We start from the raw sequence: 21939 nt of genomic DNA, 5'->3' as shown, positions 1-21939 counted from the left end.
TAAAATATAAAAATGTTCTTCCGTAGGCCTGGCGGTGTTCATAATACAGTGGTGAATGAAAACCAGGACAGCATACTCAGATGATAGGTCTTGTGCGTAACACTGCAACCTTGGTGCTATTTGCTACAATATAAAATTATTTTAAGAACCAAGCCCCCAACGTGAAGTCCAAGACTGTATTTGAGCGATTTGTATGAACACACAGCTTCTACAAACTTTGTTTCAGTTAAACTTTGGGTCAGTTGCTTGTAGCTTATGCCATTTTTGCCCATGGACAGTTTTATTTACCCATGAAAGAAAATTGAGTTGGCAGAATCCATTCTTTGAAATATGCCTTTCTGAAATAGCAGAAATTGTGGACATCAGTTTTGTAATATAACCAGGTGAGTAGTTGTAATGAGGTACATCTTGTGAAGGTAAGCTTTTTGCAATTTTGAGATGGATTTAAAATATATTGTCCTGTAGTTGCATGCAAGCACTTGTTTGCAACTGAATAGGAGTTGCATCAGTTTTAAAAATAACTTGATTTTTGGTTCTACATAATGTAGTGAACTGCTAACAAGGGCAGAGAGGAAAAATCAATGACATTAAATTAGAATTGGTTCACCAAAATAATTAGGTTCAGTCAGGAAAAGCAAGTAGTTTCCCAGATCATATTCTTTTTAATGGATTGAAATCTGGTTTATAGACAAGGGCATTTTGTAATACAAAATGCAGGCTTTTGGGTACATCTTTGTTAGCATTGTTAATCAACTATGATGATGTGTGCAATCTGGTATTCCCCCCCCCAAAAAAAATACTTGTATCAAGCAAAGCTTATTGCAAGTATTATTTTAAGATCTTTCTAATTACTATTTGGTGGCAATGTGTTCCTTTTTGTGAACATCTGCTGCCTGGTAAAATTTGGATTGCCATGCAAGCTATTGGTACATGGTAGCCAAAGATTAACTCCCTGGATCCTGCATGGACTTGCCTACACCAAAATAGAGAGAGGTCAGCCACCCTCTCAATCTACATGTTAAAATGACTTTAGAAAATTGTCAGTGCATTTAAAAAGCAAGTCAAAATGAGATTGGAAAAGTACACCTTCATTTATTAAGCATTCAAGCTTTTTTAAAAGTTGGATCAATCGATAAGGTTAAACTGTGAGGATTGATGAGCAGGAGAGGAGGCAAAATGTAAGATGAACCAGATGAATGCTTTTAGGAGGCTTGAAGGAAGGTAGCGAAGCAGCTAGGTGGAAAGATTTTGGAAGAGAAATACAGAAGACAGAAGTACAAGCATTTACTTTCCATGGCTTTTTGAGATGAGCACTTGAGAATACTTGTAAACTAGTGTCCCTGGGACAGAGATTATGGGTTTGGACATGTAGCTGCAGAAATTTCCCTAATGAGTTGGAGAGGGGTTGTGGATGGATTTGAAAGATAAAATGAGGATTTTGAAACTGATTCACTGAAGAAGAGTCCAGCAGAGATGGACAATGACAAGGTCACCGTGTAGAATTTCAAGCACTGAGTCCTGGGGCATTAAAGTTTTGAATTAACTGAAGTTTGTGATGGATGGATGTGGAGAACTTGTGGAGGAAAGCTTTTGAGAAACCTCATCTGTGGTAAAGACGTGGATGAGAATATTTTGCACCAGATTGGAGGAGGAAGGGATGGAAGAAGGTGGTCTTGGCAAAGATGGGTTTGAAATCTTGGTTCATACTTAAGTAGAATACAATGCTTGTACACTTCTGAATAAGTGACACTGGTAGTTGATGGAGTTGAACATAGAACCATGAATGGCTTCAAAGCTTCTAGATTGACAGATAATTGAATAGTACACCTGAAACCAGTTGGTGTTTTGAGAAATGATGTTGGCATTTGTGCAAGCCTGAAAATCTATTCAAGCTAAGCCTGCTATTGTAATTAAATGTTCCAGACAAGTTTATAATGAGGAAGATGACATTAACAACCCTCATAAGGGCTTTTAAAAATGGTGTGATCATCTAAATGCAAAACTAAGAATGGAAGAGGAGCAAATAATTCATCACAATACTATGAGGGACTTATTGAAATATTGTCAAACTCAAAATCTGAGCAGGATTGAAAAGAAGGGAAGTTGAGGGGAAAAAAATCATTCACCCACTTGTTCTTTGTAACCTCTACTATATATTTCATGGCCTTGTTCATTTACTGTGTTGTCCTACTGATTAGACATTTCATTTGCATTTGTGGAGAAGATTCCCAATTTTTCTGAGCATATGTTAGAAAGGATTTATGGAATAATTAATTGTAGAAGTTAATTGAAGAAAATAAAATGCTCCAGTTACTTTTTTGCTTTAGGCTGGAATTTCTCAAAACGTGCTCTTGTAACCCCATTTGAAAATGCAAATAAAATTAAGGGTTTCTGTGTTCGGGAGTGGGCACCAGTTGCCCCCTTTTCCTTCCTCAAGTGACTGTTATTCACATTTGAATATTAACAGGAAGTGTCAGGCTGTTTTAAGGACATAAGAAATAGGAGCAGGAGTGCACCGTAAGGCCCTTTGAACCTGCTCCAACATTCAGTCTAATCAGGGCTGATCTGCCTGCGCTCCACTATTGTCTGCTCCCCAAACCCCTTGATTCCCTGAGAGACCAAAAATCCATCCATCTCCGCCTTAAACATACTCTGTCGGAGCATCTGCAAACCCCTTTGAGGTGGAGAATTGGAAAGATTCACGACCCTCTGAAGAAAAATCCCTTCATCTCAGTTGTAAATGACCTGCCCCACACCTGTGCTCTGCCATTCACAGGCCATGGGAACCAACCTCTGCTGCCTACCTTGTCGAGCCCCTTTAGAACATTGTGCATTTACATTAAATCACCCCTCATTCTTCTAAGTGCCACCAGGGCTCTGAGATCCACCACACAACATGAATGTAAATGGAATGAATTTTAGAACATGGGAAGTGCCAGCAAATTACAGTATTGCTTAGAGTAGAAACAGTTCAACATTTGAGGGGTGACTAGGTGAACATCTGATTATGATGGTAGATTTAGATGTGAAAAAATGGGAGGGCTAGATTTTCTGTGCTGTATATTCTAAGCATATTGCATACATGAGATTACATGAAGTGGATATAATTCAAATGTACTGTTTCCCCATCTATTTCAATCTATCCTTGGTTACCCAGATTACATGTTTTTTCTTTGCTGGAAAGAAGTTCTCAGCTTTAAATATAACGTAAACTTTAGGTTTTAACTAATACATTGAAGACATTTTTGTTTCATCGTAATTGCCTGATTGAAGTGGTTTATTCTATTTTTTGGTTTTTGAAATGGGACTGATTTGCACTAAGCAGATTAGTAAATCTAATTTCTTGTGTCAACCTGCTATCTTGTTTGGTTTCCTGTTCCCTTCCCTAGTGATTCTTTTCCCAGAAAAAAAGCCTTGTCTTTTTCATGGGGGAGAGGAGGATTGTAAGTGATTTGAACAGACTGTTTGCAGAGACTGGCAAAGATTTTTGAACACAGTAAGAAGTCTCACAACACCAGGTTAAAGTCCAACAGGTTTATTTGGTAAAGCATAGAATCCCTGCAGTGCAGAAAGAGGCTATTCAGCCCATGGAGCCTGCACCAACAACAGTCAGGATCCCCGTTCTCCCATGTATTTACCCTGCTAATCTCCATGACACCAAGGGGCCAATCAACCTAACCTGCACATCTCTGGGCTGAGAGGAAACTGGAACCACGCAGCCACGGAGAGAACGTGCAAACTCCACACAGTCACCCGAGGCCGGAATTGAACCTGGGTCCCTGGTGCTGTGAGGCAGCAGTGCCAATGACTGTGCCATCCTGCTGCATGTTGATTCATGTTGATTCATATTGATTCATATCAGATAAGTAGTGTGATATAAGATTCTTCTTTTCCTCGCCTACACTAAAATCAGCATGGTGTTGTGCTTTATGATGTGACTCTATCTGTGCATCTGTGAATGAAATCAGTTTTCTTTTTCTCTTTCTGGTTTTACTCTCTCTGGCTATGTCTGGCTCTCTCTCACATGCTCTCTCTCTGGCTGTCTGGCTCTCTCTCGCGTGCCCCCTCTTTCCCTCTCCTCCTCTCCCCTGTGCCCCCTCTCCCCTGCTCTGTGTGGCTGCCCTGCTGTCGCTTGCGCGCTCTCTCTCTCTGGCTGTCTCACACTTTCTCTTTTTTCTCTATGTGGCTCTCTCTCTCTCTCTCTCTGACTGACTGTCCCAGTGAGCTATCATTCCCCCTTGGATGTATTCAGCCTTTTATGTAGTAGTGCCACTCTATAACTTCCTGCTGGGAGCAGCTGCTGGGTGACTTGACAACTCAGGGCAAACTGATCTCAAGAATTTGCTGTGTAGTGACAAAGTTTGTGGTGAAAATTCTTGTTCCTTCACTCTGTGTCCCAGAATGTTGACATATTGGCACCCCTATGCCTGGTCGCTGATAAAGTTTCTAACACTGGTAACATCCATCATCAGACACAAATACTTCAGCTCAACAAGTGAATGAATTATCTGGCCACAAAAGTAAAATTTTTGTCTTTAGAAACGATTTCTAAATGGCTATCTTCATTTAACCTTATTTTAGATGGTGCAGACCTTAGCAAGTAATGGAGCCAACTCAATCTGGGAACACTCACTGCTTGATCCAGCCCAAGTGCAAAGTGGACGGCGCAAACCAAATCCTCAGGATAAAGTACAGTGAGTTCCATTCGCCTTTTAAAAATCCAAGGCTGCTGTACTGAAATTGCATATACACAGACCATTCTCTCTTCAGTGAAATCTGTTTGCTCCCCATCTTTTTCATGCAAGTAGTAGCTGATTTATGTTCCAAAATGTGATTAGTTCATTCAACAATTTATTTTTAAATGAAAATTTCAGGATGTGTACAATTTGCATAGATTACCTTAGATTTCATTATTATATGGATCTGATCCATAGGAATTTCATCCTGTTGTTTGGGAATTATAACTAATAAATAAATTGCTGCTGATCTTTTCCTGTGGATCTTGAAATAGTGATTTCTGGTCTGTACAGTCATCGCTATGGTAGTGATGGGTCTGACCTTGTGATTGACTGACTGTGAAATTGCAACAAACTTATTGAGATTGCAGTTATATTATTGCTAAAATGTGCCTTTTTATGTATTTCTTTAAACCACAGCCCCACCAAGGCAGAATTCATACGAGCCAAATATCAAATGTTGGCATTCGTTCACAAACTGCCTTGTCGTGATGACGACGGTGTTACCACTAAAGACCTGAGTAAGGTGAGGTGTCTTGAACAAGTCTTATTTGCAGCTGCAATATCACAGTGATGAAATTAGATCTATTTTTCAAAATTTAGACTAAATTTGGAAATTAAAATTAAAAGAGATTGTTAGTTAAGATGTCACCCAACTTGATCTCTCGGTTGAACAATTCCCCTTTTTTCATTGTAAACCTTTGTTGGCACAAGCTCTGTGGAGTGGCTGATGCAGAACTTGATTTTTATGTAGCAAGCTAGCCTTTAAGCAGGCTTAAAGTATAAAATTCTGGTCGGTTTTCTGCAGTGTTCCCTCCAATTGTACACCAAATCACTTTTTAGTTGTACTCAGTACCTAGTGATTGCCATTCAATTGCAGTATGTTCACTCTTTCTTTTTAAAATATCACCCATGTAAACTTCACTCTTTTAGAGGCCATTTTAGTCAAGTACTAATACTTTTTGCATATCACTTTTTTTTTTGTCCTGGATGCCTCAAATGTTTAAGTGTCCATTTACCACTTGATTTCAGGCAGTTCAGCTTCTCAAAACCAGTCAGAAGGAGTTAGTTTTGAGTAGCATTTTTGGCAACTTGCACTATTCAGTAAATGATTGAGTCAGCTACAGTTAGCCTCAATCAGAGATGGGTTTTAAAAAAAGGTTGGCTTCTAATTGCTGTCCTGTGTCCCATCTGTATGGTTCTTGCCTATGATTAAAAACCTGCCTGTTGACCTTGTGCATGAACAATGGCCTCCTTAAGTGAGGTTTTGGGAGATTGCTAACACCATTGAAATGTACTTCCTGGAAATGAAGTGACAAGTTCAATAAATAAAAGGGATAAAGAGAATCTTTTGATTCTTTTTTTAAGAAAGGACTCCTGTGCCAATAATAAAAGCATGTCATCATACTGTTTAGTGTTTCGGTGCAGTCACCAGCAGAACTCACAACTCATCAATATTGATGGTCTTCTGGCATCCATCTTCTTCATATTTACAGTACTTCAATTTCACATTCAAGTTTTTGAGTGAAGACTTTTCATAGCATCATGATTGTAATCTGAAGTATTACAGGGTATTATCATGCCCTGGGGCATTGTAAGAAAATTGCATTGTCATTCTGCACAAGCTCATGGGAGCAGACCTTGTTGAATCCTGCAAATCTCATTAAAATATCTATAATGAGAATACCTTGATCAATTTTGAGGCACAGGAAAATACCTTCATTTACTGGAGAAGGTTTTGCGAATCTTTAAATCGTTGCCTGGTTATTTCTATAACTAGTGTAACGGCTGCACTAGTGAAGGTTTAATGTGATGTAGAGGAAGCATATACACAATGTGTTTTTATTTACTTTTCAACGGTGAAGATCCTCATCAATGAAATATAATGTGTGTGTGTGTGTGTGTATGTACATGTAGAAAATATGTATATGGATCTTTTATCCTGTTGTATGGTGTGATTCATGACAATAAGGAGACAGTACATAAGAACATGGAGCAGGGGTAGGCTATCTGGCCCCTCGAGCCTGCTCCGCCACTCAAGATCGTTTTGTGGACTCCGCTCCACTTATCCGCCCGCTCACCATAACCCTTAATTCCTTTACTGTTCAAAAATCTATCTTTGCCTTAAAAACATTCAACGAGGTAGCCTCAACTGCTTCACTGGGCAGGGAATTCATAGAAACATAGAAGATAGGAGTAGGAGGAGGCCATTCAGCCTGTCGAGCCTGTTCCACCATTCATCACGATCATGGCTGATCATCCAATTCAATAGCTCAATTTTATAACTCTGAGATCCTCTGATGAGGAAAGAGTAGGAATTAATGGTCCTTTTCAAATTGGCATGCAGTAACTAGTGGGGTGCTACAGAGATCGGTGCTGGGACCCCAGCTATTCACAATAACTATTAATGATTTGGTGATTTGGGTGAGGGAAAAAAATGTAACATCTCAATGTTTGCAGATGCTACCAGTTGGGTGGGAGGGTGAACAGTTACGAGGATGCAGTGATCCTTCAGCATGATATGAACAAAAGAACAATACAGCACAGGAACAGGCCCTTCGGCCCTCCAAGCCCGCGCCGCTTCCTGGTCGAAACTAGACCATTCTTTTGTATCCCTCCATTCCCACTCTGTTCATGTGGCTATCCCCCCCCCCCCCCCCCCCTCACCTTGAACCTATGACCCCTCGTGAACGTCACCACCGACCTGGGAAAAAGCTTCCCCCCTCACCTTGAACCTATGACCCCTCGTGAACGTCACCACCGACCTGGGAAAAAGCTTCCCACTGTTCACCCTATCTATTAGGTCACCCCTCATCCTCTGTCTTTCCAGTGAGAACCCCAGTTTACCCAATCTCTCCTCATAACTAAGCCCTTCCATACCAGGCAACATCCTGGTAAACCTCCTCTGCACTCTCTCTAAAGCCTCCATGCCCTTCCGGTTGTGTGGCGACCAGAACTGGGCGCAGTATTCCAAATGCAGCCGAACCAACGTTCTATACAACTGCAACATCAGACCCCAACTTTTATACTCTATGCCCCGTCCTATAAAGGCAAGTATGCCTTATTCACTACCTTCTCCACCTGTGACGTCACCTTCAAGGATCTGTGGACTTGCATACCCAGGTCCCTCTGTGTATCTACACCCTTTATGGTTCTGCCATTTATCGTATAGCTCCCCCCTACGTTAGTTCTACCAAAATGCATCACTTCGCATTTATCTGGATTGAACTCCATCTGCCATTTCTTTGTCCAAATTTCCAGCCTATCTATATCCTTCTGTAGCCTCTGACAATGTTCCTCACTATCTGCAAGTCCAGCCAGTTTCGTGTCGTCCGCAAACTTACTGATCACCCCAGTTACACCTTCTTCCAGATCGTTTATATAAATCACAAACAGCAGAGGTCCCAATACAGGGCCCTGCAGAACACCACTAGTCACAGGCATCCAGCCGGAAAAAGACCCTTCCACTACCACCCTCTGTCTTCTGTGACCAAGCCAGTTCTCCACCCATCTAGCCACCTCCCCCTTTATCCCATGAGATCCAACCTTTTGCACCAACCTACCATGAGGGACTTTGTCAAACGCTTTACTAAAGTCCATATAGACGACATCCCTTCCCTCGTCAACCATTCTAGTCACTTCTTCAAAAAAACTCCACCAGGTTAGTGAGGCATGACCTCCCTCTCACAAAACCATGCTGACTATCGTTAATGAGTTTATTCCTTTCTAAATGCGCATACATCCTATCTCTAAGAATCCTCTCTAACAACTTCCCGACCACGGACGTCAAGCTCACCAGCCTATAATTTCCCGGGTTATGCTTCCTACCCTTCTTAAATAACGGGACCACATTAGCTATCCTCCAGTCCTCTGGGATCTCACCTGTGTCCAGTGACGAGACAAAGATTTGCGTCAGAGGCCCAGCGATTTCATCTCTCGTCTCCCTGAGCAGCCTTGGATAGATTCCATCAGGCCCTGGGGATTTATCAGTCTTTATATTCCCTAAAAAACCTAACACTTCCTCCCTTGTAATGGAGATTTTCTCTAACGGGTCAACACTCCCCTCCGAGACACTCCCAGTCAACACATCCCTCTCCTTTGTGAATACCGACGCAAAGTATTCATTTAGGATTTCCCCTACTTCTTTGGACTCTAAGCATAATTCCCCACTTTTGTCCCTGAGAGGTCTGATTTTTTTCCTTGGCAGCCCTTTTGTTCCTAACGTATGAATAAAATGCCTTGGGATTCTCCTTAATCCTGTTTGCCAAGGACATTTCGTGACCCCTTTTTGCCCTTGCCCTTCTAATTCCTCGTTTGAGTTCTTTCCTACTTTCTTTGTATTCCTCCAGAGCTCCCTCTGTTTTTAGCTGCCTGGACCTAACGTACGCCACTCTTTTCTTTTTGACCAATCCCTCAATTTCCCTGGTTATCCACGGTTCTCGAATCCTACCCTTCCTATCCTTTTTTACAGGCACATGCCTATCCTGCAACCTATTCTGGATAGGTTGGGTGAGTGGGCGAATCAATGGCAGGTGCAGTGTAATTTGGATAAATGCGAGGTTATTCATTTTGGAAGCAAAAACAAGAAGGCAAATTACTACCTGTATGGCTGTAAATTGGGAGAGGGGAGTGTGCAGCGGGACCTGGGTGTCCTTGTGCACCAGTCACTGAAGGTAAGCATGCAGGTGCAGCAGACGGTAAAGGCAGCAAATGGTATGTTGGCCTTCATAGCGAGAGGTTTCGAGTTCAGGAACAGGGGTGTGTTGTTGCAATTAACACCTAGAATAGTGTGTGCAGTTTTGGTCTCTTTCTGAGGAAGGATGATCTTGTTCTCGAGGGTGTCAAGTGAAGGTTTACCAGGATGATTCCAGGGATGGCGGGACTGATGTGTGAGGAGAGATTGACTAGGTTGGGATTGTTTTCGCTGGAATTCAGATGAATAAAGGAGGATCTCAGAGATTATAAAATTCTAACAGGACTAGACGGGGTACATGCAGGGAGGATGTTCCCAATGGTGCGGGTGTCCAGCCCAGGGGTCGCAGTCTGAGGATTCAAGGTAGACCATTTAGGACGGAGGTGAGGAGACATTTCTTCACCCAAAGGGTGGTGAGCCTGTGGAATTCATTACCACAGGAAGTAGTTGATGTCAAAACATTGAATGCACTCAAGAGGCGGCTGGATATAGCACTTGGGGCGAATGGGATCAAAGGTTATGGGGAGAAAGCAGGATTAAGCTATTGAGTTTCCTCTCTGCCAACCAGCTTTCTATCCATCTCAATACACTTCCCCAATCCCATGTGCTTTAATCTTGCACGATAATCTCTCATGCGGGACTTTGTCAAATGTTTTCTTAAAGTCCAAATTTACCACGTCAATTGGCTCCCCCTTGTCAACTCTACTAGTTACATCTTCAAAAAATTCCAACAGATCTGTCAAGCATGATTTCCCCTTCATAAATCCGTGCTGACTCTGTCTGATCCTGCCACTGCTTTCTAAATGCTCTGCTATAAAGTCCTTGATAATGGATTCCAGAATTTTCCTCACGACCGATGTTAAGTTTACTGGTCTATAATTCCCTGTTTTCTCTCTACCTCTCTTTTTGAATATTGGAGTGACATTAGCGACCCTCCAATCTGAAGGGACTGTTCCAGGGTCTATAGAATTCCACAGATTCACAACCCTTTGGGTGAAGAAATTCTTCCTCAACTCAGTCCGAAATTTGCTTCCCCTTATTTTGAGGCTATTCCCCCTAGTTCTAGTTTCACTTGCCAGTGGAAACAGCCTCCTTGCTTGTATCTTATCTATTCCCTTCGTAATTTCTATAAGATCCCACCTCATTCTTCTAAATTCCAGTAAATATAGTCTCAGTCTCTTCTCATAAGCCAACCCCCTCCACTCTGGAATCAGCCTAGTGAATCTCCTCTACACCCTCTCTAGCTCCAGTGCACCCTTTCTCAACTATCGAGACCAAAACTGTACATAGTACTCCAGGGATGTGGTCTCACCAGCACCTTATACAGCTGCAACATAACCTCCCTGTTTTTAAACTCCATCCCTCTAGCAATGAAGAACAAAATTCCATTTGCAGCCTTAGTTATCTGTTGCACCTACAAACCAACGTTTTGTGATTCATGCGCAAGGTCCCTGCACAACAGCATGCTGCAATTTTTTTACCATTTAAATAGTCCATTTTGCTGTTGTTCCTACCAAAATGGATGGCCTCACATTTGCCAATGTTGTACTCCATCTGCCAAACCCTTACCCACTCACTTGAACTATCTATATCCTTCTGCGGACTTTCAGCGTCCTCTGCACACTTTGCTCTGCCACTCATCTTGGTGTCTTCTGTGAACTTTGACACACTACACTTGGTCCCCAACTCTAAGTTCCCTAAAGGATGGCTAAACAATGCTCCAAGATATAAAGCTAAAACATGCTGCCTGATCAAGTATTTTTTATTAAAATTCTCATTTCAAATTTGAAAGTGGAAATAATTATCCAGATAGAATAAACAGAAGTTTCAACGTTATAAATGGTATTGCCAGAGAATTCTGAAAACAGTGTATTTGTTTGAAAGCAGTTAACCTGTACTATGCACTTAACTAAAATCAGGAACTGATCATGGAAAAAGTCAGTTATCTCATTTTGAAATAATAAGCTATTGCCCTTGTATAAAAAGAACTGTTGACTTTTTCGCTTAGTTGGATAGTTCTTGCATTTTAATCTGGGTCAATATCCATCTTGGGAAATAGGAACATAGAAAAACTACAGCACAAACAGGCCCTTCGGTCCACAAGTTGTGCCGAACACATCCCTACCTTCTAGACCTACCTACCTACCTACCTTCTAGACCTACCTACCTTCTAGACCTACCTACCCAAGGGCGGCACAGTAGCACAGTGGTTAGCACTGCTGCTTCACAGCTCCAGGGTCCCGGGTTCGATTCCCGGCTCGGGTCACTGTCTGTGTGGAGTTTGCACATTCTCCTAGTGTCTGCGTGGGTTTCCTCCGGGTGCTCCGGTTTCCTCCCACAGTCCAAAGATGTGCGGGTTAGGTTGATTGGCCAGGTTAAAAATTGCCCCTTAGAGTCCTGGGATGTGTAGGTTAGAGGGATTAGCGGGTAAATATGTGGGGGTAGGGCCTGGGTGGGATTGTGGTCGATGCAGACTCGATGGGCCGAATGGCCTCCTTCTGCACTGTAGGGTTTCTATGATAACCCTCCATCCTATTAAGCTCCATGTACTCATCCAGGAGTCTCTTAAAAGACCCTATTGAGTTCGCCTCCACCACCACTGACGGCAGCCGATTCCACTCGCCCACCACCCTCTGTGTGAAAAACTTACCCCTAACATCTCCCCTGTACCTACCCCCCAGCACCTTAAACCTGTGTCCTCTCGTAGCAGACATTTCCACCCTGGGAAGAAGCCTCTGAGAGTCCACCCGATCTATGCCTCTCAGCATCTTATACACCTAGAACATAAGAACATAAGAAATAGGAGCAGGAGTAGGCCATCTAGCCCCTCGAGCCTGCCCCGCCATTCAATAAGATCATGGCTGATCTGACGTGGATCAGTACCACTTACCCGCCTGATCCCCATAACCCTTAATTCCCTTACCGATCAGGAATCCATCCATCCGCGCTTTAAACATATTCAGCGAGGTAGCCTCCACCACCTCAGTGGGCAGAGAATTCCAGAGATTCACCACCCTCTGGGAGAAGAAGTTCCTCCTCAACTCTGTCTTAAACCGACCCCCCTTTATTTTGAGGCTGTGTCCTCTAGTTTTAACTTCCTTACTAAGTGGAAAGAATCTCTCCGCCTCCACCCTATCCAGCCCCCGCATTATCTTATAAGTCTCCATAAGATCCCCCCTCATCCTTCTAAACTCCAACGAGTACAAACCCAATCTCCTCAGCCTCTCCTCATAATCCAAACCCCTCATCTCCGGTATCAACCTGGTGAACCTTCTCTGCACTCCCTCCAATGCCAATATATCCTTCCTCATATAAGGGGACCAATACTGCACACAGTATTCCAGCTGCGGCCTCACCAATGCCCTGTACAGGTGCATCAAGACATCCCTGCTTTTATATTCTATCCCCCTCGCAATATAGGCCAACATCCCATTTGCCTTCTTGATCACCTGTTGTACCTGCAGACTGGGCTTTTGCGTCTCATGCACAAGGACCCCCAGGTCCCTTTGCACGGTAGCATGTTTTAATTTGTTTCCATTGAGATAGTAATCCCATTTGTTATTATTTCCTCCAAAGTGTATAACCTCGCATTTCTCAACGTTATACTCCATTTGCCATATCCTCGCCCACTCACTCAGCCTGTCCAAATCTCTCTGCAGATCTTCTCCGTCCTCCACACGATTCACTTTTCCACTTATCTTTGTGTCGTCTGCAAACTTCGTTACCCTACACTCCGTCCCCTCCTCCAGATCATCTATATAAATGGTAAATAGTTGCGGCCCGAGTACCGATCCCTGCGGCACGCCACTAGTTACCTTCCTCCAACCGGAAAAACACCCATTTATTCCGACTCCTTGCTTCCTGTCGGATAGCCAGTCCCCAATCCACTTTAACACACTACCCCCAACTCCGTGTGCCCTAATCTTCTTCAGTAGCCTTTTATGGGGCACCTTATCAAACGCCTTTTGGAAATCCAAAAACACCGCATCCACCGGTTCTCCTCCATCAACCGCCCTAGTCACATCTTCATAAAAATCCAACATGTTCGTCAAGCACGACTTTCCCCTCATGAATCCATGCTGCGTCTGATTGATCGAACCATTTCTATCTAGATGCCCTGCTATCTCCTCTTTAATAATGGATTCCAGCATTTTCCCTACTACAGACGTTAAGCTGACCGGCCTATAGTTACCCGCCTTTTGTCTCCTTCCTTTTTTAAACAGCGGCGTAACATTAGCCGTTTTCCAATCAACCGGCACTACCCCAGAATGCAACGAGTTTTGATAAATAATCACTAACGCATCCACTATTACCTCTGACATTTCTTTCAATACCCTGGGATGCATTCCATCCGGACCCGGGGACTTATCCACCTTCAGTCCCATTAGTCTACCCAGCACTGCCTCTCTGGTAACATTAATTGTATTAAGTATTTCTCCTGCTGCCAACCCTCTATCGTTAATATTTGGCAAACTATTTGTGTCCTCCACCGTGAAGACCGACACAAAAAACTTATTTAAAGACTCAGCCATATCCTCATTTCCCACTATTAACTCCCCCCTCTCGTCCTCCAAGGGTCCAACATTCACTCTAGCCACTCTATTCCTTTTTATATATTTATAAAAACTTTTACTATCATTTTTTATATTAATTGCTAGCCTAGCTTCATAGTCTATCCTTCCTTTCTTTATCGCTTTCTTAGTCTCTCTTTGTTGTTTCTTAAATTTTTCCCAATCACTTTTTTCTCCACTATTTTTGGCCACTCTTTACGCAGCTGTTTTTATTTTAATACTCTCCTTTATTTCCTTCGTTATCCACGGCTGGTTCTCCCTTTTCTTACAATCCTTGTTTTTTGCTGGAATATATTTTTGCTGAGAACTGAAAAGGATCTCCTTAAAAATCCTCCACTGTTCCTCAGCTATCCTACCTGCCAGCCTGCTCTCCCAGTCTACCTTAGCCAATTCATCCCTCATCCTATCATATTTCCCTCTGTTCAAACAGAGGACACTGGTTTGGGACCAAACTTTCTCCTCTTCCATCTGAATCAGAAATTCGACCATATTGTGGTCACTAGACCCAAGAGGGTCCTTCACAATAAGATCCTTAATTCTACCTACCTCGTTACACAATACCAGATCCAAAATAGCTCGTTCCCTCGTCGGTTCCGTAACATGCTGTTCAAGGAAACTATCCCGACAGCATTCTAAGAACTCTTCCTCCATTCCACCCTTACCGACTTGAGTCTGCCAGTCAATGTGCATGTTGAAGTCCCCCATGATTATTGCCGTTCCGTTTTTACACGCATCCCTTATCTGCTTGTTTATAGCCCTCCCTACCTCAACATTATTATTTGGGGGCCTATATACCACACCTACTAGTGTCTTTCTCCCTCTACTATTCCTCATCTCTACCCATAATGATTCCACGTTTTGTTCCTCAGAGCCTATGTCATCCCTCAGTACTACCCTGATATTATCTCTTATTAATAGCGCGACCCCACCACCTTTTCCTTCCTGTCTATTCTTCCTAAACGCCTGATACCCCTGGATATTCATCTCCCAGTCCTGGTCACCTTTCAGCCACGTTTCTGTAATGGCCACTAGATCGTACCCACTCGTGCTGATTTGCACCATCAACTCATTTACCTTGTTCCGAATGCTTTGTGCATTCAGGCAAAGTGTCCTTATTCCAGCTTTTATCTGGACCCGCTTTGATGAGTCGCGAACACCCTCTCCCTCTACTCCCTTATCTAAATTACCGCCTTCATTCACTTGCACCCTCTCCTCTACCATTAATTTTGTAATTCCCCTTACCCCTGCATCCTCCACCCCATCAATTAGTTCCTTGATCCTAGTCAACTCTTCTAGCTCCCCTCCCCCCAACCTATCTAGTTTAAATTCTCCCCAGTAACCTTAGCCAACCTACCGGCCAGGATATTGGTCCCCGTGTGATTCAAGTTCCACCCGTTTTTTGTATACAGATCACCCCTGCCCCTAAAGAGGTCCCAATGGTCCAGGAACCTGAATCCCTGCCCCCTGCACCAGTCCCTCAGCCACACATTCATCTTCCACCTCACTCCATTCCTGCCCTCACCTTCCCGTGGCACAGGCAGTAATCCTGAGATTACTACCTTTGCTTTCCTCTTTCTCAGCTGTCTCCCTAATTCCCTGTACTCCCTTTTCATGACCCCTTCTCCCTTCCTACCCACATCAGCGGTACCAATATGTACCGCTACCTCAGGCTCCTCTCCCTCCCACCTCAGGATTTCCGGGACGCGACTAGCGACATCCTGGATCCCGGCCCCAGGGAGGCAGACCACCATGCGAGAATCCCGCCTACCTCCGCAGAAACGCCTGTCTGTCCCCTTCACCATCGAGTCCCCGATTAATACCGCCTTCCTCCTCTTTTCCTTAGCCCTCTGAGTTACAGGGCTGGACTCCACTGCGGAGACACGGCCACTGCTGCTTCCCCCAGGCGGGCTGTCCCCTCCAGCAGTACTCAAGCAGGAGTACTTGTTGTGCAGGGGCAAATCCACTGGGGTGCTCTCAACCACCCTAGCCTTACCCTTCCTGGCCATCACCCACTTGGCCTCCCGTTGCCCTGGTGTGACCACCTGATGATAGCTCTTGTCTATCACCTCCTCATTCTCCCTCATCAGCCTAAGATCCTCGAGCTGCAGTTCCAGCTCCCTAACACGGTCCCTCAGGAACCGCAGCTCGACACACCCCTCACAGATGTGGATGTCCGGGAGGCCAGATGCCTCCAGGACCTCCCACATCCTACACTGGGAACAACACACTGGTTTCACACTCATACTGGACACTTTATGTCAAGTAAGACAGTGAAAAGTTAATAAGAGTGTAAGGAAACAAAAACTCACCCCTGCTCGTCCAAGCCCTGTGAGCCAAAGCCCTGACAGCTCACTCAACTTCCCACTCACTCTGCTGCCCGCTACGATGCTGCCCGCTGTATACTTTGGTGCGCTTTTAAACCCTCCAAAAACTTCCCCAGGCCTCTCCTGGCCCGACTTCCGGTTTTGAAAAAAACCTCCGATTTTAAACCCAAAATTAACTGAAAAAATAAATAATTAATTAAAGTCAGAAAACCCACTCTCTTACCCTCAGCCTGCTCCTGGGAACAAATCCCTGATATTAACAACTGATATTAAACCCAAACAACTGAGATTAAACCCAAACAACTGAGATTAAACCCAGAACAACTGAGATTAAACCCAGAACAACTGATATTAAACCCAAACAACTGAGATTAAACCCAAAACAACTGAGATTAAACCCAGAACAACTGAGATTAAACCCAAACAACTGATATCAAACCCAAACAACTGAGATTAAACCCAGAACAACTGATATTAAACCCAAACAACTGAGATTAAATCCAAACAACTGATATTAAACCCAAACAACTGATATTAAACCCAAACAACTGATATTAAACCCAGAACAACTGATATTAAATCCAAACAACTGAGATTAAATCCAAACAACTGAGATTAAACCCAAACAACTGAGATTAAATCCACAACAACTCGGATTAAACCCGAACAACTGAGATTAAACCCAAACAACTGAGATTAAATCCAAACAACTGAGATTAAACCCAAACAACTGAGATTAAATCCACAACAACTCGGATTAAACCCGAACAACTGAGATTAAACCTAAACAACTGATATTAAACCCAAACAACTGAGATTAAACCCAGAACAACTGATATTAAACCTAAACAACTGATATTAAACCTAAACAACTGATATTAAACCCAAACAACTGAGATTAAACCCAAACAACTGAGATTAAACCCAAACAACTGAGATTAAACCCAAACAACTGAGATTAAACCCAAACAACTGAGATTAAACCCAAACAACTGAGATTAAACCCAAACAACTGAGATTAAACCCAAACAACTGAGATTAAACCCAAACAACTGAGATTAAACCCAAACAACTGAGATTAAACCCAAACAACTGAGATTAAACCCAAACAACTGAGATTAAACCCAAACAACTGATATTAAATCCAAACAACTGATATTAAATCCAAACACCTCTATTAGGTCTCCTCTCATCCTTCGTCTCTCCAAGGAAAAAAGACCGAGCTCCTTCAGCCTATCCTCATAAGGCATGCCACTCAATCCAGGCAACATCCTTGTAAATCTCCTCTGCACCCTTTCAATCTTTTCCACATCCTTCCTATAGTGAGGCGACCAGAACGGAGCACATGTTATATTTTATATTTGTTCATGGGCTGCTGGCCAGGCCAGCATTTATTGCCCATCCCTAATTGCCCTTGAGAAGGTGAAGGTGTGCTGCTGCCTTAAACTTCTACAGTCCGTGAGTTGCAGGAGCCCCCACAGTTAGGAAGATAAGTTCCAGGACTTTGGTCATTGTGAAGGATTGATGGCTTAGTTTCAAGTCAGGAAGGTTTGTTGTTTGGAGGTGCTAGTGTTCCATGTGTCAGCTGCCCTTGTTCTTGGTATTAGAGGTCGTGGAAGATGCTGGGATAGAAGATTGGTGATTTGCTGAAGTGCATCTTGTAGATGGCCCACCTTGCTGCTACTATGTATCGGTGGTGGTGGAAGGGCTGTAGGATCAAGTGGGCTGCTTTGTCCTGGATGACGTTTAGCTTTTTTAGTGTTGTTGGAGCTGTACTCATCCAGGCAAGTGAAGAGTATTCCATCACACTCCCAACATGCCTTGTAGGTGGTAGACAAGCTTTGGGGAGTCGGGAGATGAGTTACATGCCACACGATTCACAGCCTTGGACCTGCTCTTGTAGCCACAGTATTTAATTGACTGGTCCAGTCCAGTTTCTGGTCAGTGGTAACCCCCCAGATAATGATAGGAGATTTGACGATGGTAATGCCATTGAATGTCATGGGGAGATGGTCAGATTCTCTCTTGTTGGAGATAGTCATTGCCTGGCACTTGTGTGGTGTGAATGTTATTTGCCACTTATCAGGCCGAGCCTGGATATTGTCCAAGTCTTGCTGCATATGAACTGCTTCAGTATCTGAGGAATCGCTCTGAACCTTGTGCGATCATCTCCACTCTTGACCTTGACCTTATGATGAAGGGAAAGCCATTAATGAAATAGCTGAAGGTGGTTGAGCCTAGGATCCTGCGGAACTCCAGCAGCGATGACCCGGGACTGAGATGGTTGACTTAGAGCTCCTTAGAACGTAGAAAAGCTACAGCACAAACAGGCCCTTCGGCCCACAAGTTGCGCCGAACATGTCCCTACCTACTAGGCTTACCTATAACCCTCTATCTTACTAACTTCCATGAACTTATCCAAAAGTCTCTTAAAAGACCCTATCGAATCCGCCTCCACCACCACTGCCGGCAGCCGATTCCACGCACCCACCACCCTCTGAGTGAAAAACTTACCCCTAACATCTCCTCTGTACCTACTCCTTGATGCCACACTTGGTCAAATGCTGTCTTAATGTCATGGGTGGTCATTCTCACCTCACTTCTGGAGTTCAACTCTTTTGTCCATTTTGGAACAAGGCTGTAATGAGATAAGGCACTGAGTGGCTCTGACGAAACCCTAATTGTTTTGTGTGGCGGAGTTGTGTCATTGGAAACACAGATTACAAACATTAGGTCACGTAGAAAGCAAAGTTCCCCCATATCAAAAACTGTGCACCAGTGTGTGCGTGTCGTGTGTGTAAGTAACTAGAAATTTGGAATAATTGAACAAATGTCTTAAACACTGTCCCTTCTTGATGAATACACCAAACACATCATCTGACTGTTCCAAAATGTTAAAATTTAATTGTATTACAGTAATTTTTAGCTAATCTTTATACTCTTTTGTCTTATAACAGCAACTACACTCCAGTGTGCGCACAGGGAATCTGGAGACATGTCTCAGGCTACTGTCCCTGGGAGCACAGGCCAATTTCTTTCACCCGGTAATGTTTATTATGAAATAATAATGTTCTGTAATTCGAAGCATTTCATAATCAGTCTAAATTAAGTAGGCCAGTCAGCACCAGCGAGAAAGCCATTTTGATGATCTTTCAGATGCTGACTAACCTACTTTACATTCTTTCTTTTTGTTTCTACTATTTTCAATTAAATGGTAAAGTCGCCATAGTCCCAGATGACCATAAGCTACTCTCCCTTTTCAGGGAGAGAGCTGACTGATGGTGATTTAACCTGAGGATCTCTCCCCCTCAGGTGAAGGGCATGGCTGAGAAGGTGGGCCCTTTATAAATACCCTCAGCTGGTACGGGAATTGAACCCCGTGTTGTTGGAGTCGCTCTGCATCACAAACCAGCTGTCCAGCCAACTGAGCTCACTGACTCCCTCTGGTATCTGGATTTCCGGTATCATCCCTCCGGGATCTAGATTTTTGGGGAAAAGAGCACGGTAAATTGAGGCATTCTTTCATGTCAGCAAGCTCAACTTTTATTTACAAAATTGAAAGCTGATTACAGCCAGTAGCTTAAGATTTTCAAATTTAATAGTTTACGCAGATTATGCACACTACCATTCAATGCCATTTATTTTTCAATAAAACAGCCACCAGTGCACAGTATTTTAATCCGGTTGAGCAGCATAGTCTAAGTTTGCAGTGTACAAAAATCACATTATCAGATAGTCTGAACAAAAATTTGCTACTTCACTGGTGCCATTACCTCATCAATTTAAAAAAAAATAGATGTACGTTCAAGGCTGCCCCATGTAGCTGAGGATTGGATCGTAAATCAGTCAAGCTCTGCTCTCTTGGTTTAAGATATCGACCAATTTTTTAAAGACACTGTACTCTCCCAGTCATCTGTTCCCTATTGTGTGATTCAGTGTGCCAACACTCCAATTGATTGCATTTTCTGGACTCGCTGCATTACTTTAAAGGTACCACTTAATAGAGTGGAAGTGTAAAATATATTCCGAAAGTGTGAATTGAGGGATTAAAATGTTATAAACTACAAAATATTTAATACCTTGGAATAGTTCAAATTGAGCAGTTTTTGTCTGCGTTACAAAGGTGTAATTCATCTGAATTTGAATGATATTTATAAATGGGTCACAGCACTGAAACATCTTAATGTCTGTCATTGTAACACATGAAAATTGGGCTAATAGTGTATAGTGAATACACTATAATTCAATCTATAATAATCTCCCACTCATTTTATTTCACATCATTACTTTCCAAAAAAATGTTCACATGCAATTCCACAGGTTTAAATTCTTATTTTTTAAGACCATGAAGATTGGTGGGCTGTTTGACCATCAGAGGGCATTGTAGCCAAATTTATTCCAGTCCTTTGCAGATGTCCACAAATAGAAGATCAGGGTTCCAGACTGAAGTGAAACACAGCCATAAAATCAGAGAATGACACAGCACAGAAGGATGTCGTTCAACCTATCATTTCTGTCTGTTTTTTTGGAAGAGTGATCCAGTAACTCTTCTCTGTAGCATTACAAATGGTTCTCCCCCATGAGTATTTATCCAAGTCCCTTTTGAAATGTATTATTCAATCTGTTTCTACTACCCTTTCAGGCTTTGCATTTCTCCACTGTTGCACCCTACATTTTTCATAGAGACGCGATTCTAGCTAAGCCTGGTTAACACAAGACCTGAGATTGATTCTGCCATTTCTTGTAAGTGAAGTGCTGCTGCATCATAAATGGAGTTGCGTAAGTAAGCTAATGCACTACAGTACTTGTAATTTGCTGTTTTTATTGAATATTTTATTTTTTCGATTCATCAGGAGAAAGGTACCACTCCCTTGCATGTGGCTGCTAAAGCAGGACAAATACATCAGGCTGAACTTCTGGTTGTCTACGGTGCAGATCCTGGAGCACCTGATGTTAATGGCAGAACTCCCATAGATTATGCCAGGTCAGTGGGGAGGAAAGATCCCCTCATTTTGTACATTTTTATTTCATTTATATTATTGCTCCAAATCATTGCTCACTCTAGGGGGCTACAGCCATTGTTGTGGCAGTTGATTTTAAAATGTGTCGGGAAGCAATACAGTCCTTGGTTTTACATTTGGATTGTTTCATAAAAATACATCCCTTTTCAGGACATGTACTGTTGCGTACATTTTGATATTTATGTTCTGTTTCATGTTTTTGCTATGGAAATAGTTAAGCAAAATTAAAGTATTTCAATGAAAGATGGATGCAGGCTTTTGTTACAAACTGTCGATAATTTAAATCCCCAAAGGGTGTGCCCTTGGCATATGCTCAGGAAAATGCATACTGTTTTAATATGATGTCAGCAATACAAATTCATCTGAAGAATTAGTTGTACATGCCCTGAAAATGTTACTGGTTATAAAAGAGAAACAAACCACTAACTGGGCCCAACCAACAGCCCTGGGGGCCTGGCCAAGGATTGTAACAGCATCCAGGTGGGCAGTCATTTGCGCTTAATATAGTCATCAGTATTTAAAATCAAAAGCCAATGTTCAATGCAACCGACCTCCAACATACTAGGCGGCAGGCAACAAATGAGAATCCATTTA

At 42.8% G+C, this 21939-nt stretch overlaps 1 protein-coding gene across 7 annotated transcripts in view; it reads left to right on the top strand.

Moving 5' to 3' along the window:
* The window catches only part of git1 (G protein-coupled receptor kinase interacting ArfGAP 1), a 194429-nt gene that overhangs the window by 78637 nt on the left and 93853 nt on the right, over positions 1–21939 (top strand). For all 7 annotated transcript variants that reach the window (XM_078224851.1, XM_078224850.1, XM_078224852.1 and 4 more), the window contains exons 3-6: positions 4582–4694; positions 5157–5262; positions 19282–19368; positions 21178–21308. In XM_078224851.1, the coding sequence (XP_078080977.1) occupies positions 4582–4694; positions 5157–5262; positions 19282–19368; positions 21178–21308 (437 nt within the window). The remainder of the gene's footprint in view (positions 1–4581; positions 4695–5156; positions 5263–19281; positions 19369–21177; positions 21309–21939) is intronic.

This window comes from Mustelus asterias, chromosome 12 (genome assembly GCF_964213995.1).
Source record: "Mustelus asterias chromosome 12, sMusAst1.hap1.1, whole genome shotgun sequence".
In the NCBI taxonomy this organism is placed as follows: domain Eukaryota; kingdom Metazoa; phylum Chordata; class Chondrichthyes; order Carcharhiniformes; family Triakidae; genus Mustelus; species Mustelus asterias.
Note: the sequence above shows the minus strand (reverse complement) of the source record. Positions and strands in the feature narration are given on the sequence as shown.